This window comes from Aplysia californica, unplaced genomic scaffold (assembly GCF_000002075.1).
Source record: "Aplysia californica isolate F4 #8 unplaced genomic scaffold, AplCal3.0 scaffold00035, whole genome shotgun sequence".
Lineage (NCBI taxonomy): Eukaryota > Metazoa > Mollusca > Gastropoda > Aplysiida > Aplysiidae > Aplysia > Aplysia californica.
Genome location: NW_004797305.1, coordinates 1,613,955 through 1,627,863, shown reverse-complemented (window position 1 = coordinate 1,627,863; position 13,909 = coordinate 1,613,955). Strand labels below are relative to the sequence as shown.

The following is a 13,909-nucleotide window of genomic DNA, read 5'->3' as shown; positions in this document are numbered from 1 at the left end:
AGAGAGAGAGAGAGAGAGAGAGAGAGAGAGAGAGAGAGAGAGAGAGAGAGAAAGAGAGATTCCTCATACTCACCATAAAATCTATGTGGAATTCATCATAATTTTTGAAATAGTCCATGAGAGTCTCAAACCTATGCAACTCCCCACACACCTGAAAAATAATTACAAGGAGAAATAGTATATATGGCAGTAAATTCCATGCAGAGGAAAAAATAATAACAAAAAAATACAAAATAATGACTGTCTACAAACTGATGTTCACAATTTTGTACATGTAGCCCTAAACTATTTCATAAATGGCAAACACACACAATATTTATATATTCACAGGTGCACAAAATGCATACCAAAAACAAAACCAAAAAAAAAGCAATACCATTTATTGAAAGTAACATTTGTCTTTTAAACTTCAAAATGGAACGGAAATTCAAAATTATGGCGATTTAAAAGCTTGCTGTGACTAAACCTCTATTAGTAAACTAACATACAGAGAAAACAGTACATCTGTATGAGTCAAGGCTGATGTATTTGCCGATAAACAGGGTACAAGTCAAATAGATCACAGAAAATCTTTTTGAGAAATGTCATCGAAGGCACACGTACATCTATATTAATTAGATCAAATCACTTCACAACGACCCAATTCTTAACTATAAAACAGGTTAATCCCAGACCAAATTATACTTATGAACATGATACTGGCTCCAGGTGAATAATCAGTTTGAAAATAAAAACAAAATTGCTGGAAAAGGGCAGGACGGGATCATTCTGACTCCCATTATAATATTCCACCTGGCTGATTTAAATGATTTCAGCCTTATTTTACAAGTCTTGCTTTTTGATCAAAGGCATACAACATAATATACTTCATCTCCACACAGGGTATACCTCCTTAAAGTTGTCAAATGCTGAGAGAATAATATCATGACCTCCTGCGACTAGACATACAGCTGCCAACAACTCCAACACCAGCGCTTTGGTTCTGTTGGGACAAAACAAAACAAAACATTAATACCATAAAACATGTCAATGTTAAGTTCAGTCTAATCAGCCTTGAAAGCAAAAGGCTAGAGATACTAATCCCAACATTACTGTTCTTGTCTCCAAACAAAACTCATGCACAGTATTTTACCATAGCTTTAGACCTTTACTGTCATTTTAATTGTGGTCTCCACGTAATCAAACTCACGGACAGCTTACAAACCTTGACAATACGGTAAAAAAAAACAACCCAAAAAACCTTCAGTTATGCACCCTGCTTATATTCATTGGTCAATACCTATTATTTATTTAAGTAAGATTATAGAAAAAGGATTAAAAGTAAGAACCGTATGATGACAACTACACTAACAGACCCAGATATATTTCTCAAGAAAACTACACATCCGTGTGGGTGGTTGGCGGGTGCTCTGGTGTGGTTTGCTTCTTCTTTCCTATCAAATATCTGTCGTCCTTATCTCCCCTTCTTCTTTTTTGTGTTTGTTACTCTCTTGTAACACCTCTAATCTTCTGGCGCTCATATGACCATGCAGTTGCGAGCGCCGTAAAACCTCTACTAAAACAAACAAACAAACACATCCGTTAAATGGGAGGAGAACTTACCTTAAGCTTCTGTGGTTGAGACTGAGAGCTATACAGTTGATTGCATCCTTATGAGCAATGACAAGGTTGAAACCATACTGAAACAAGAGAAAAAAAACCCATCAAAAATCTTAACTGAGTAGATCTGTGAAAACACAGGTTCAATAAAACTATATCCAATAAAAATTAATATAATGCTGATAATTAGAAGACTAAGCCCCATGTCTTGATAATCAATAATCAAGGAAAACATCTACATTAAATGTTACAAAGAATAATACGTTAATAACTATAAACAGCATGTGCTGTTTACTGCAAAAATTTGTCCAAAAATACAGATAAAATAACATACAAATCTCATTACTAGCATAGCTTCACCAAGAGAGAAAAATAAACCTCATAGTTTAATCAACTAATCCAACCGAATCAATAATTTGTAAGTCAATCTAAAAAAAAATAAAAAATTGGTAAAAGCAATGATTCTTTCACAATTACAACAACAAGACTATTTCTTAACATCCACTAATTAACAGATACCAAAAGCAAATCTTATGATGAAACTTTACAAATCCTGAAAGCCACTAAAATAACACTAGGACCGAACATTGAAACCAACATTGATAATCATAAAGTTCTGTGAACTCGAATAGACTAAAGCATTGCCAGCAGCATAACAATATAAACCCTTTACTATACGTGAATCTGCAGCATTAGGCCGGTGTCTCCATCAAATCATAAATCTCTGAGTAGACTAGTAGTAAACCCCTTGGGTACCTGGTGGTTCATGATGGCGCGCAGACACATGATGCAGACGTGAACGTCGTCCCGGGCCTCGCCCATGTTCAGCTTGTTGATATGTTTGCTGTTGCGCGGTGAGCCAATCGTGTTGGAGCGCTTCAGGTAGCGACGTGGACTTCGGCTCAGCCCAGAGTCTAGGCTGGCAGTCTTTTCGTTATTGAGGAGCTGCTCTCGCCTGATTGTAGGTAGGTAAACATTTCACAAGTCAAAGTTTGCACAGCTGTTATCTACATTGCACAATCTAAAAATATATTTAAAAACAAAAAACAACCTCAGGAAACTCTTCAATCCTGAAACAGTCTCATGCAAAAACAAATGTCCCCCAGGACTGACAACACCTCCCCCCCCCCCCCCCCCCCCCCCGAATTTTAACTAGGTTTTTTTAAGTAAAACCTGGCCAGAGGATGAAAATTTTACTAGAACTTTAATAATTTCCATTATTATTATTATTATTACAAATTTGTAAACGTGCGAATAATTGTTAGAGCCAATGAAAACTTCCATAAGACAAGAAGTAATCTTCTTGTTTGTACTCTCTGTCAGGTCATGACTTATTTAGAAGCTGGATGGGAAGGCAGACGAACATTTCTTTTAAAAATATCTCAGCTTAACCTGCCCAGCAATCAGCCCCATACAATACAGTGGGCTAACATGGGATTCATTTTTCCAATGAACTTCTTACCTCATAACCACTTGCGAAAATGACAGGTAATCCACTAGGACATCTAGACCTTTGTTGCTTTCATTCAAAAACTCACGCACCCATCTGAGAACATAAAGAACAGTGATGATGAATACATGTCAAACTCATGTCACGAGTCGCTTAAAAAAAAAAACCCAAGTTGATATGCAACAGTCTAATGCATGGTTTCTATCAAAATACATATCTCAACTTTTCAAACATAGGAAATATTCTTTTTTTAAAAATATTAAAAAAAGAAAACATGTATGAAAATGAAATAAACAACAAAGACTAAAAAAAACTAGAGTAATGACAATTCTTTTTTTTAAAGTATCAAAACAGCATCCAGCATGAAATAATATATAGGTCACTATCTGCAATGTTGAACACATTATTATTATTTTTCGAATGCGAGGAGTGTTCTGTCTTGCAGAATACAATTTATCAATGCTGTAAAAAAAACACAGCAAGCAAGTTGGAACTACATAACCAAAATAACCCACTCTATGTGATTGGTCCGAAGTGAAATCTCCAGGTCTCTGAGGACTTGAGTAGAGGTTGAGTCGCCAAGCATTTTGCGTTTCTGGTTTTAAAAAATAGAAAATAAGACACGGTTATCACATCTGAGCAGAATTATATGTTAAGTCTTCATTAGAAAATGGAAAGAACAAATGGATTTCTTCAAAAATGGAGAGTGCTACTGCAGTGCATAAATCAAATAAATGTCAATATGTCACAAAAACAGATCAAAATAGGTATCATAAGCAAAAAATTTAATGCACCCTGATACGAGATCATATGAGTTACAAATTGAAAAGCCTTCATGAAATACAACACCAGCAAAATGTCATTAATTATATATCTGTCCAAAAATGACAATTCTACATGAGTGCTGAATATGTATAAGGATACAGATCTAATTTGTGAATGAATCAGGACTTAAAATTAAACATTATCAAAACAAACAGAACTTTTCTTTTTTTTTAATGTGTACTTGTGCGATGAAACGCACTGAAGGATAAGAAACACTAAGGCAGATAACAGAAAAGAAAACCCTGTAATATATTACACCATTTTAAAATAAATCATAATTGTATACAGAGTGTTAAAAAAAAATACACATGCATGTTTCTTCTTTAAACAGTGACAACCATGCTTTTCACAATAGTGAGAAACATCACAATATTAGTCAATTAGAAACAAGACATCCATCATCAAACTTTCAAAAGACAGAAAATAACCACACACATAATTTCCAACGACAATGAAACAACAAAATGGTGAAGGTTCCAGCATAGTTGAACCCAGTCACGTTACATTGTGGACACATGAGCATTTCTTGTCAAGGCAACACTTTTGGCAACGTCTTTGTTTTATACATGCATTATGCGTCCATTTTCTACTAACAAAAGAGGGACCTAAAGCATAAGATTGTTGAGTAAACTGCCACGGGGTAAGGAACACATGTACTTTGCGGCGAGCATACGCAGTCGGCTACGGTGAAACTTAGGATAGCTAAAACATATCACCTTAAGAATAATGACATAATAAAATAACACCTTGCTTTTTTATTTATTTACAAGTATATCTACAAAATCAAAAATGATGGGGGGAGACTGATATACACCCCCACCCCCCAGAAAAAACAAACAAACCGCACCCTTTCTTCCAATTTGAAGAACTCGAGAATAGAGAGCAAGCATGGATAAAATAACTCGCGCTCGCAGCTCTATATTCTAAGAAGAAAAAAAAAAGGTAACACGTGAAATGCCGCCCACCCAGGGATGTCATACCGATATGTCGAAGAAAAACATATTAAAGGACAGAAATAATTGTTTTTGAAGGTCCGCGAGTGTGATTTGAGGGAAGGGAAGATTTTTTTTTTCTAAAGAAGGGGGCAGGGGGTTAGGGGTGGACTCCTTGAGCACAAAGGATAACGGATGTGTTCCCTCCGTGCTGCATAATGAGAGCATTCAACAGCAATAAGAACTGCACGTACGAGGCAACAGCTGAGGCGGTTTTGAAACTTGTGTACTGTGCTCACGTTCTCATCTCCAAGGCCGAAAGATCGACACCCATCCTATCTATTCTGTCTGCACAATATGTAGAAACCTGCTCGACTGTGCCGGAAAATACATTTAAACAGTCGAACCTGTTCTACCGACCACCTGTATAAGACAAACACCTGTACAACGACCACTTTGTATTTCCTTCCTAAGGTACTTTTCATATTATAATGACACTACGTAAGACGCCACTTTTCTTTTCGGCAACGGATGGCCGTCTTAGTTTCGACTGAACTTGCGTGAGCACGAGGTGTACTATTCTCCCCCCCCCCCCCTTTTTCAAAAATAAAACAAAACTCCGCAAGGTCAGGTTGGGCCAGACATATCCAAAGCAGCCTGCCCCCTTAAAATGATTAAATTGTGTCGACAGGAGCGTAAAAACATTCTTCCCCTCCCCCCCCCTCTCTCTCTCTCACTCACACACACACACACACACACACACACACACACACACACACACACACACAAAGACACACGCTACGTGTGCAAATTTCCCCTCAATTAATGATCAATTCCTATGACGAGGAGTTCTAACGAGCGCCAGTCGGCAAGTGAGTGAGTGAGCGAGCGAGCGCTTCTATGACGCATCAACAGTTTGTGCTCACAGCTGCGGGGAGAGAGTGGGGTAGGAGTGGTTGCATCCACTCCAACGGCGCGGGTCCCTGGTCTTGCTCCTACTCTTCCTCGCCTTTGCCTCGTCAACTCATAGTACTGTAGTATAGTCAAACCTACTCTGAAGGCCACTTGTATAAGACAACCACACACTTCCCATTTCCTTCCTCTTGCGTATTTTTGACACTAAAATAGCATTGTGTAAGACAGTCATCTGTCCAGGACGACCACTTTCCTTCTCCACAACGGATGCCGTCTTAGATTGTACTTTTGTATTAAGCTCTACAGCTCGTGACTAAACGTTTATAGCAGATCAAAGGAAACTACTTCCATCAACTTACGGCAACCATGATTTAATTTAATTGTAGATGTTTTTACGCCCCTATCGACACAATTTAGATGCTCTAGGAGGTGGGCTTCGACCGTGCCTGCCAGGGCCAACACGGGCTGAGAGAGATACAACGTCCCAGCAGAAAGACAGAGATACTGAATAAAAATCTTCCCCACACAGGAACCGAACTCAGATCTTCTGTCTACGACGCTAAAACGCTTAACCGCTACCCCTCAGACGCCTGTGTAACCCTTCTGTCCATCCGAACGAGAAGACCGCCCACGTCCTTTAGTTACCGTACAGGATGTTATAATTCCCACGTGTTTTGTCAAATCCCCAAAAGAATTAGGACCCAAAATATAACAGAATAGTTCGATGCCCTTCTGGACACGACTTAGTTTATCTATTTTAAAAAATAATTTAAAAAAGAACACGTGGACTCATCTCAGATCACCTGGCTGAGACAGGGGAGGGGGGGGGGTAGGAAAAAAAAGAATAGATTGAATTGATTCTTCCTATCCTTTTTTAAAGAAGTGGTGCTATTTACTACACTGTTTATTTGATTAACAGTCCCCAAAAAGACAGTCCTGTCGCTTCGTCTACCAACATAAAAGTCCCATGACTTAGTCGATGGACTTAACAAATTTCAATGATAACATCTGAGTTGCAAAAAGATCACAATTATATTAATTAGGAGGGCACATCAGTTGAGACCACGAAAGCCATGCACTTGTAAAACGTTGAAACAATTGAAGAGTACAAGGGGGAAATAGAATTAGTCACAATCCATTAATTCATTATTCATTTGTTCATATATTTTTAAAATTTTTTTTTGCCTTTGCCTATTCTGGTGATATATTTTAAACAGCCGCACATGGAAACGGTGGCAGTAGTCCAAAATATAGACACCTGAAAGACAGTAGTCCACGATACTTTTAATGTGATTAAAGCCGTTTTCCCCCCTGAGTTTCAGTTACATTCACAGAAACAACAACAATTATGTACAGTTTAAAAACACTATATTTAACCTGCTGGAAACAAACACAAGATTAATATCGCCAGTGCAAGATGCTCCACAAACAGGGCTGATTAACTGACAAGACTGAGTCTGTGACTGTGGAGATCAGTCACGTCACGTGCACGAGGTGTTGGCTGAGGTTTACTAAGTTTGACCTCTTTTCAATGGAGCTGTATTCATGTCACCCATTGAAGCAATTTTGAAGATCGTTTAGGGGGCGGGCTTCCGACCCTGCTTATCAGGGCCAATCCAGGCTAAGAGGGATACAACATCCCAGCAGAAAGACCGAGATAGTCGATACAATTCTCCCTACTTGGGAATCGAACTTGAGTCTCCTGCGTGTGGCAGCGAAGCGCCCAACCGCTATACATGTACCACAGACGCCGGTCCAAATCACAGACAAGGACGAGTCTATGACTGCGGAGAACAGTCACGTCACACACAACGGCATGTTGGGTGCTGTCTCTTGTCTTCTCTGCTCTTCCGCCAAATACGCACAAGCTATTGGGTCTAGCGATGTACTACAGGAATAATAAGATTACTTTGTGCACAGTCATAATGAAAAGCCGAAGGGTATGCCCCATGCCCAGTCAATGAGAAGTGCATTGACAAATGCGAGTCATCTTTGGCATGCCCATTTCTCTTTCTCTTTTTTTTTCTTTAGCTGTACCCCCCCTCCCCCCCCCCAAAAAAAAACCCCCCAAAAAAACCCCACTAAAGAACTGCGGTCAGTCGCAACTGGTATGTAGACAACGCTCACCATAATGAAGGCAGAGAAGAAAGCAATGAAATGTTAAAATGAAAAGGGCTTTTTTTATCCTTAAATGTTGAGTGGAAGCGACATATCAAACGTAAAACTCTGTACTACGGCCCATTGGAAATAGCAAAGTTTGAGCCTAACTCCCACCGGTGCTGGCTACTGGTTATGTATGAGGGAGACCGTTATGTCGACTGGTCAGATCGTACAAAGACATCAATGTGGACAAAGTATAAATGTAACCGTAGACGTAGCCACAGTGAGTTACTACACCGTGCGCATTGCCCGTTTGATAAATTTGATTTTTTTTTTTTACACTGTCGAGGTCGGCCAGGATTGTTCTTCATGGAGGGGCAAAAGCTGTCCTTTTGGCATAATTTGATCAAATCCTCCAAAAACTATATTTTTTAGTTTGATTGTACACTAACCACTCAAACAGCCATGTTTGATTTTGGAGGATTTGATCACTTTGCTTTATGCTAAAATGGTACCCTTTTCCCCTTCATGGAGAAAAAATTTGACTGGCTCCGACTCAATTCGACTGACTCGGATAAGCAAAACGAACTGGGTCTACCTGACTAGCTCGTAAAACAAGCAAGAGAAACTAAGACTAAAAAGCTCCTGGCTCAAAATATTATGTTGACCTACACGGTTAAGTAAATAACAAAAGTGCAGTGACCTGTCTAGATTTCTTCTATGTCACTATTTTGTGAGTTAGAATAAATATTTTTCTTCATACACCTGAACTAAGTAATAAAACAATAAGAATGAAAATATTTAGTAAAGATGACACCCTCCCCCCTTAAAAAAAACACACACAAAAAACACACGACTTTACTGCAAGCACAACAAAATAGGTAGCATGAAGAACAACAAACACAATTAAGTTGCAAAGACACCATTCCGTAAATACCATGGAAACTACATATTGTACACATAAAACACGCACAGATACACACACACACACTCACACAAATGCACACACACAAATGCACACACACACAAATGCACACACACACACACATACACACACACACACACACACACACACACACACACACAAATACACACGAACAAATAGTGAAACATTTCAGGAGAAAACAGATTACGATACTAGACAAACTAGACGCAATCAGTCTCATGTCCGGTCCGGGATTGCAAAGGGGCATCATTAATCCCAAAACTCATTTCATCTAGTTTCATATAAAGAAAAGTAAAGCGCATTCTGGCTCTAAGACGCTAAAGCTTTTTTAAAAAGTGCTCCTTGACCTCAACCAAAAGGTCCTACAGAAAGTTTTCTATGAGGTGACATCAAGCCCAGTATGTCAAACAGCCCACGACAACCGTGGAGCATCCAGGGACCCTAGTACACACGAGATCACCGTGCATTTTCTGCATAGTAGTAGCATTTTTGCAACGATGCGCAAGCTCCGTTACTCAGTTATTCTGATGCAGGAATCATATAACCCCCCTCCCCTTCCCCCTCTTCGAACCTATGGCGCATTCGTTTATTATCCAAAGAGCTGACCTCTGAAAGGACCAGATTATGTCGTTAGTTGTACTTAGTTGTATGTTTTACGTCTTCATGAAAACGATTCAGACCATTTAGCAGGCGGGCAGCTTCGACATTGCGCACACCTACCAATCCAAGCCGAGCGGGACACGAGGAAAAAGTCTTCGCCCACCTCTTAAAACCTTAAAAGGAAACCTCGCAATGTTAAGTCCCACTCTGGGCTACACTCGTGGGGCGAGAGGTGTCAACTGCACCCATGGCAACAGAAGAGATTACAGCTGAACCTTATCATTGGGGAGTACATCTGCTACTTTAAATCTCGTAGGCCTTGTAGCTGGCAAGCGTATCCGTCTTTTGCATTATTAATCGTTCGTGTCACTTAAGTGAACTCGTTCAACTCCAACATTGCCTGACACGTGCCTCAGAGTAAGCAAAACAAAACAAACAAACAAACCAAAAAAAAAATCCTGAAGATGTGACAGTAAAGTGCAAGAACACAACACCGGAAGGAAGACAACAATTTCAAGGACATACAAAGGCATGTTTATACAAAAACTAGTGAAATATTATCGTAATATAGCACAGTCCAAACTAAAACAACATGGAGGTATCGTCAACGTGCATGTTAGGACACGGAAGAGTGCAATTATTAATATTGCAAACACGCTGGCAGTCTTGCAGTGATACTAGTACAACAGAAGAACTGGGTCTAAAGAGGGATGAAGCTTTGACACTGGGTGACTACAGTCACTTAAATCACATGATCATTTTGCAGGAACAGTCAACACACGAGGGCAGCACTTGATAACAAAGTACGACCCATTGTAATACAGTCAAACGTGCCCTAACGGCCACCTGTTTAAGATAATCACCGGTACAAAAGGCCATTTTTTTCACCCCCTCCCCCTAACGTATTTTTTCGCATTATAATGAGACTGTGTAAGACAACCACCTGTCTAAGACAGACATATTTTTACTCGACAACGGGTGGCCGTCTTAGACAGCTTCGACTGTACTTTGTCGCAGTAATGCTGAACCTTCCTTTCCAAAAGTACATCAAAACATTTCACACATAAAATTGATAGCACAGAAATATTATCACACGTGCTAAGGCCTGTGAACGCTCAATAACACACAAACACAAGAAAAAAGGTGAAACAACAGGACGAAGTTCATCTAAAAAGCGCTTCATTAGCGATTAGTGGCCAGCATCGACTCCACGGTCTGGCCAGTGACACTGCTGCAGTTGTTACCCTAGCTACGACAAGAGGCGAGCCACATGCTACAGATAACATCACACAAGAGCAGCGCCGGTCTGTGGGTACTTACGATGAATGGAACTGGAATCTATGAAGCCATGAAAAAAGTAATCATATCCATGTCAAAAAAATATCATTTTTAAAAAGCATTTTCTTCTCATTAACAGCATCTAAAAATACAAAAAGTTCAAGGCATACCAAAATAGTTTTGGACTAAACAAGACAGACCACTTGGCGAACATAAAAATAAACTATACAACAGTATCAAAATATGTAATACAATGAATACACAAATACAATTTAAAAATTGTCTTGACTCTATTAATTGCAAATGTGATAAAAGTCACAAAACGCTAAAATACAATTCCTACATTTTCTGCCCACAAATCCCCCCCCCCTATTTTTGTTTGGAAAAGCTATAAGACAAAAAAAAGTTCCCAGATATGCAACAATGTAAATGATCTAGACATGTAGATATAAGTTGGAACAGACAGATAGGTAGACAGACCATATATCATCAAGTAGTATTTCTTTAACAACAGGACACTAAATCCAAACTATAATTTTAAGTTATCAAAACACTCCTCCCCCCCCCCCTTTCCAAACCCTAGAAACAAGACCCAGTATACTGCTGCGCCGTGTATAATTTTTTAAAAGCCAAAATTCTAAAATGCACATTTTTCATACATACAAAGAACACCTATACATTTGACGTGTAGTATAGATCTAGTTCTATATTTTTGCAGAGTAATAAAACACACAAAAGAAGAAGATACAATTGAGACCAGGTAATAGTTCATATGGTGATATTCGAATACACAAAAACCATTGAATATCAAATATCGCTAATATCATATGAAAAGTAAATATAAGCCACATCATTCACATAACGATACAACATATCGACGTAAGCAAAGCATTCGAGAGAAGTTTTTTTTTTTAAATGACGTTCAAAGTCAAAGTGAGAAACACTTGTAGGTACATCCAACGAACAAATATCCTACAACATCGAATCAATGTCCAGGCAATACAGTTTGAAGGTGTCAGCAAGTCCGATGTCTTCATCTCCCCAATTTCTCTAGGTCTGTAAATCTCTCTCTCTCTCTCTCTCTCTCTCTCTCTCTCTCTCTCTCTCTCTCTCTCTCTCTCTCTCTCTCTCTCTCTCTCTCTCTCTCTCTCTCTCTCTCGTTCTCGTTCTCTCTCTCTCTCTCTCACACACACACACACACAATATACAAAGGTAACACTTGAGACCGGTTGGGGAGACACAATAAGGTACAACCTCGACAGATAGAAGCTGTGGACAAAATGCATTATATGCAGCGCCAGCTGAAACATAACGATTTAAACAAAAGAGGTATTACCCGGCCCACTGAAAATAAGCCCCTTCCCCGCCCCCCTACTGGGAAAAATCTCAACTTACACACACACGCAGAGAGACACAGAGAGAGAATGAGGGAGAGAGAGAAAGAGGGAGAAGGGGAGAGAGAGAGAGAGAGAGAGAGAGAGAGAGAGAGAGAGAGAGAGAGAGAGAGAGAGAAAGAGGGAGAAGGGGAGAGAGAGATAGAGACAGAGACAGAGACAGAGACAGACAGAGAGAGAGAGAGAGACAGAGAGACAGAGTGATTAGTTGGTACCGTAGGACAGACAAACACGAAAGCGACCGCGAGTCCATACAAACGTATCATGTAGACACGTTCTACCCGTTTCTGCAATCAGCGATGACACGGGAGCCTACAGGAGTCGACAAATGGCATAGAAAAGAACCAGCCGTAATCAACATATTTAATCTTTGTCACGTGTGTCACAGTCTGGTTTGTTTGTTTGTTTGAGACAAGAGAAGCACGTAGACACAACAACGGCAATTCAGTGCGTGTGAAAAGAAAAAGACAGAAGACAGAAACAATAGAGGGGAAGTAAAGAAGTACAGGGCCTACCAATGGCATTCTCCAACCATCCGAACACAGTCTAGTTCATAACTCCTTTCAGCAAAGTGAGCTTACTCAAAACCAGACAGGATTTTCAATCGAACGCCATTCTCCGATAAGATTGATCCACGGGTTTAGAGAGTTATAGAGTCTCCCTAAACAACAGGATTTCAAGAACGCCTTCTTGGACATTCAAACATGAGTCGCCATTTTAGCCAGCCCAGCATGATACTATGCCATCTGTTAACTGTCGGGGTCTTCGATACGTTCAACGTTTTCTCAGTTTTCTCTTACCAGACAGTAGCAGAAGACTCTGACACCTGTTGTTTTTTTTTACATGTACGTCTTCTCTCATGTCATTACAAACTATTAGAGCAATAGAGGAAGGTATCTCACATTCAAGTCACCATCATTGTGTACCAAAAATATTTTATACATTTTGGGTTTTTTTAAAAACAGTTTGTGTTTTAAGGCGCCATTGGCAGCATTCAGATTTAGATTGTTCAGGAGGCCATGCCTGTCAAGGCCAACCCGGGATCAGGGAGAACCAATGGCTCAGAAGACAGACGGGGTACCCAACAACAAAAAAACAACAACCAAAAAACCCAGACACGAAAGTCGAACTCAGGTCTTCTGGATCCGACAGCGAAGCGCCTTATCGCTACACCACGGACGCCGGTTACTACAGGCGCGACAGTCGCGGCAGTCGCGGCGTTTTAACCCCGAAAGACAACACTGTAAACCTCCACAGGCCAGCTAGAAGTTACAATACGCTTCTGCAGAACAAACAAACAATTGGACTAGAATAATAAATTACAACCTCTGACAACAGCAGCAGTACAAATCAACAGTCAACAACGACTACCAGAGGTTGCATGCGTCACCCGTAAGCACTGACCGAGCTGACAGAGCATGCGTTTGCAGGGGCACGTTCAGGGATGGGGATGCACAGTAGAAGACTAACAACAGATAAGAAAGAGAAAGCTGGCCAAACTTTTGCCTGACATCACGCGCACCAGACATCATCATAACAGGGGGAGAAATAGTAGCCTACACATAAAGGGAAGAACGCTACATCAGTGACAGCTGACATTTCCAGTCAGTACGCCCCCCCCCCTCCCCTCTTTTCTTCTTTTTTTGGGTTAAACCAAATAGGAGAACATCAAGAAGAAATCAACATTAAAAACAAACAGGGAAAAACAGCCCCAAAAACAAGCAAATATCTGGATCATCAGAATGACAAAAAATGATGACAAGCGAACAGGGCACGACCTTGAGAAGTACATAACGGGAGAGGGGATGAGAAAAAGGACGAAAAAGAAAGGTGAATAGGTAGGTAGAGAGAGAGAGAGAGAGAGAGAGAG

The 13,909-nt window shown here is 40.0% G+C and overlaps 1 protein-coding gene across 3 annotated transcripts in view; it reads right to left on the bottom strand.

Moving 5' to 3' along the window:
- The window catches only part of LOC101849523 (formin-like protein), a 66,596-nt gene that overhangs the window by 17,552 nt on the left and 35,135 nt on the right, over nt 1-13,909 (bottom strand). For 2 of the 3 annotated variants that reach the window (XM_005091738.3, XM_005091739.3), the window contains 7 exons: nt 10,688-10,705; nt 3,565-3,644; nt 3,062-3,145; nt 2,356-2,554; nt 1,603-1,679; nt 889-982; nt 74-151 (listed from right to left, as the gene is read on the bottom strand). In XM_005091738.3, the coding sequence (XP_005091795.1) occupies nt 74-151; nt 889-982; nt 1,603-1,679; nt 2,356-2,554; nt 3,062-3,145; nt 3,565-3,644; nt 10,688-10,705 (630 nt within the window). The remainder of the gene's footprint in view (nt 1-73; nt 152-888; nt 983-1,602; nt 1,680-2,355; nt 2,555-3,061; nt 3,146-3,564; nt 3,645-10,687; nt 10,706-13,909) is intronic. The other variant, XM_005091740.3, reaches the window with a different exon arrangement.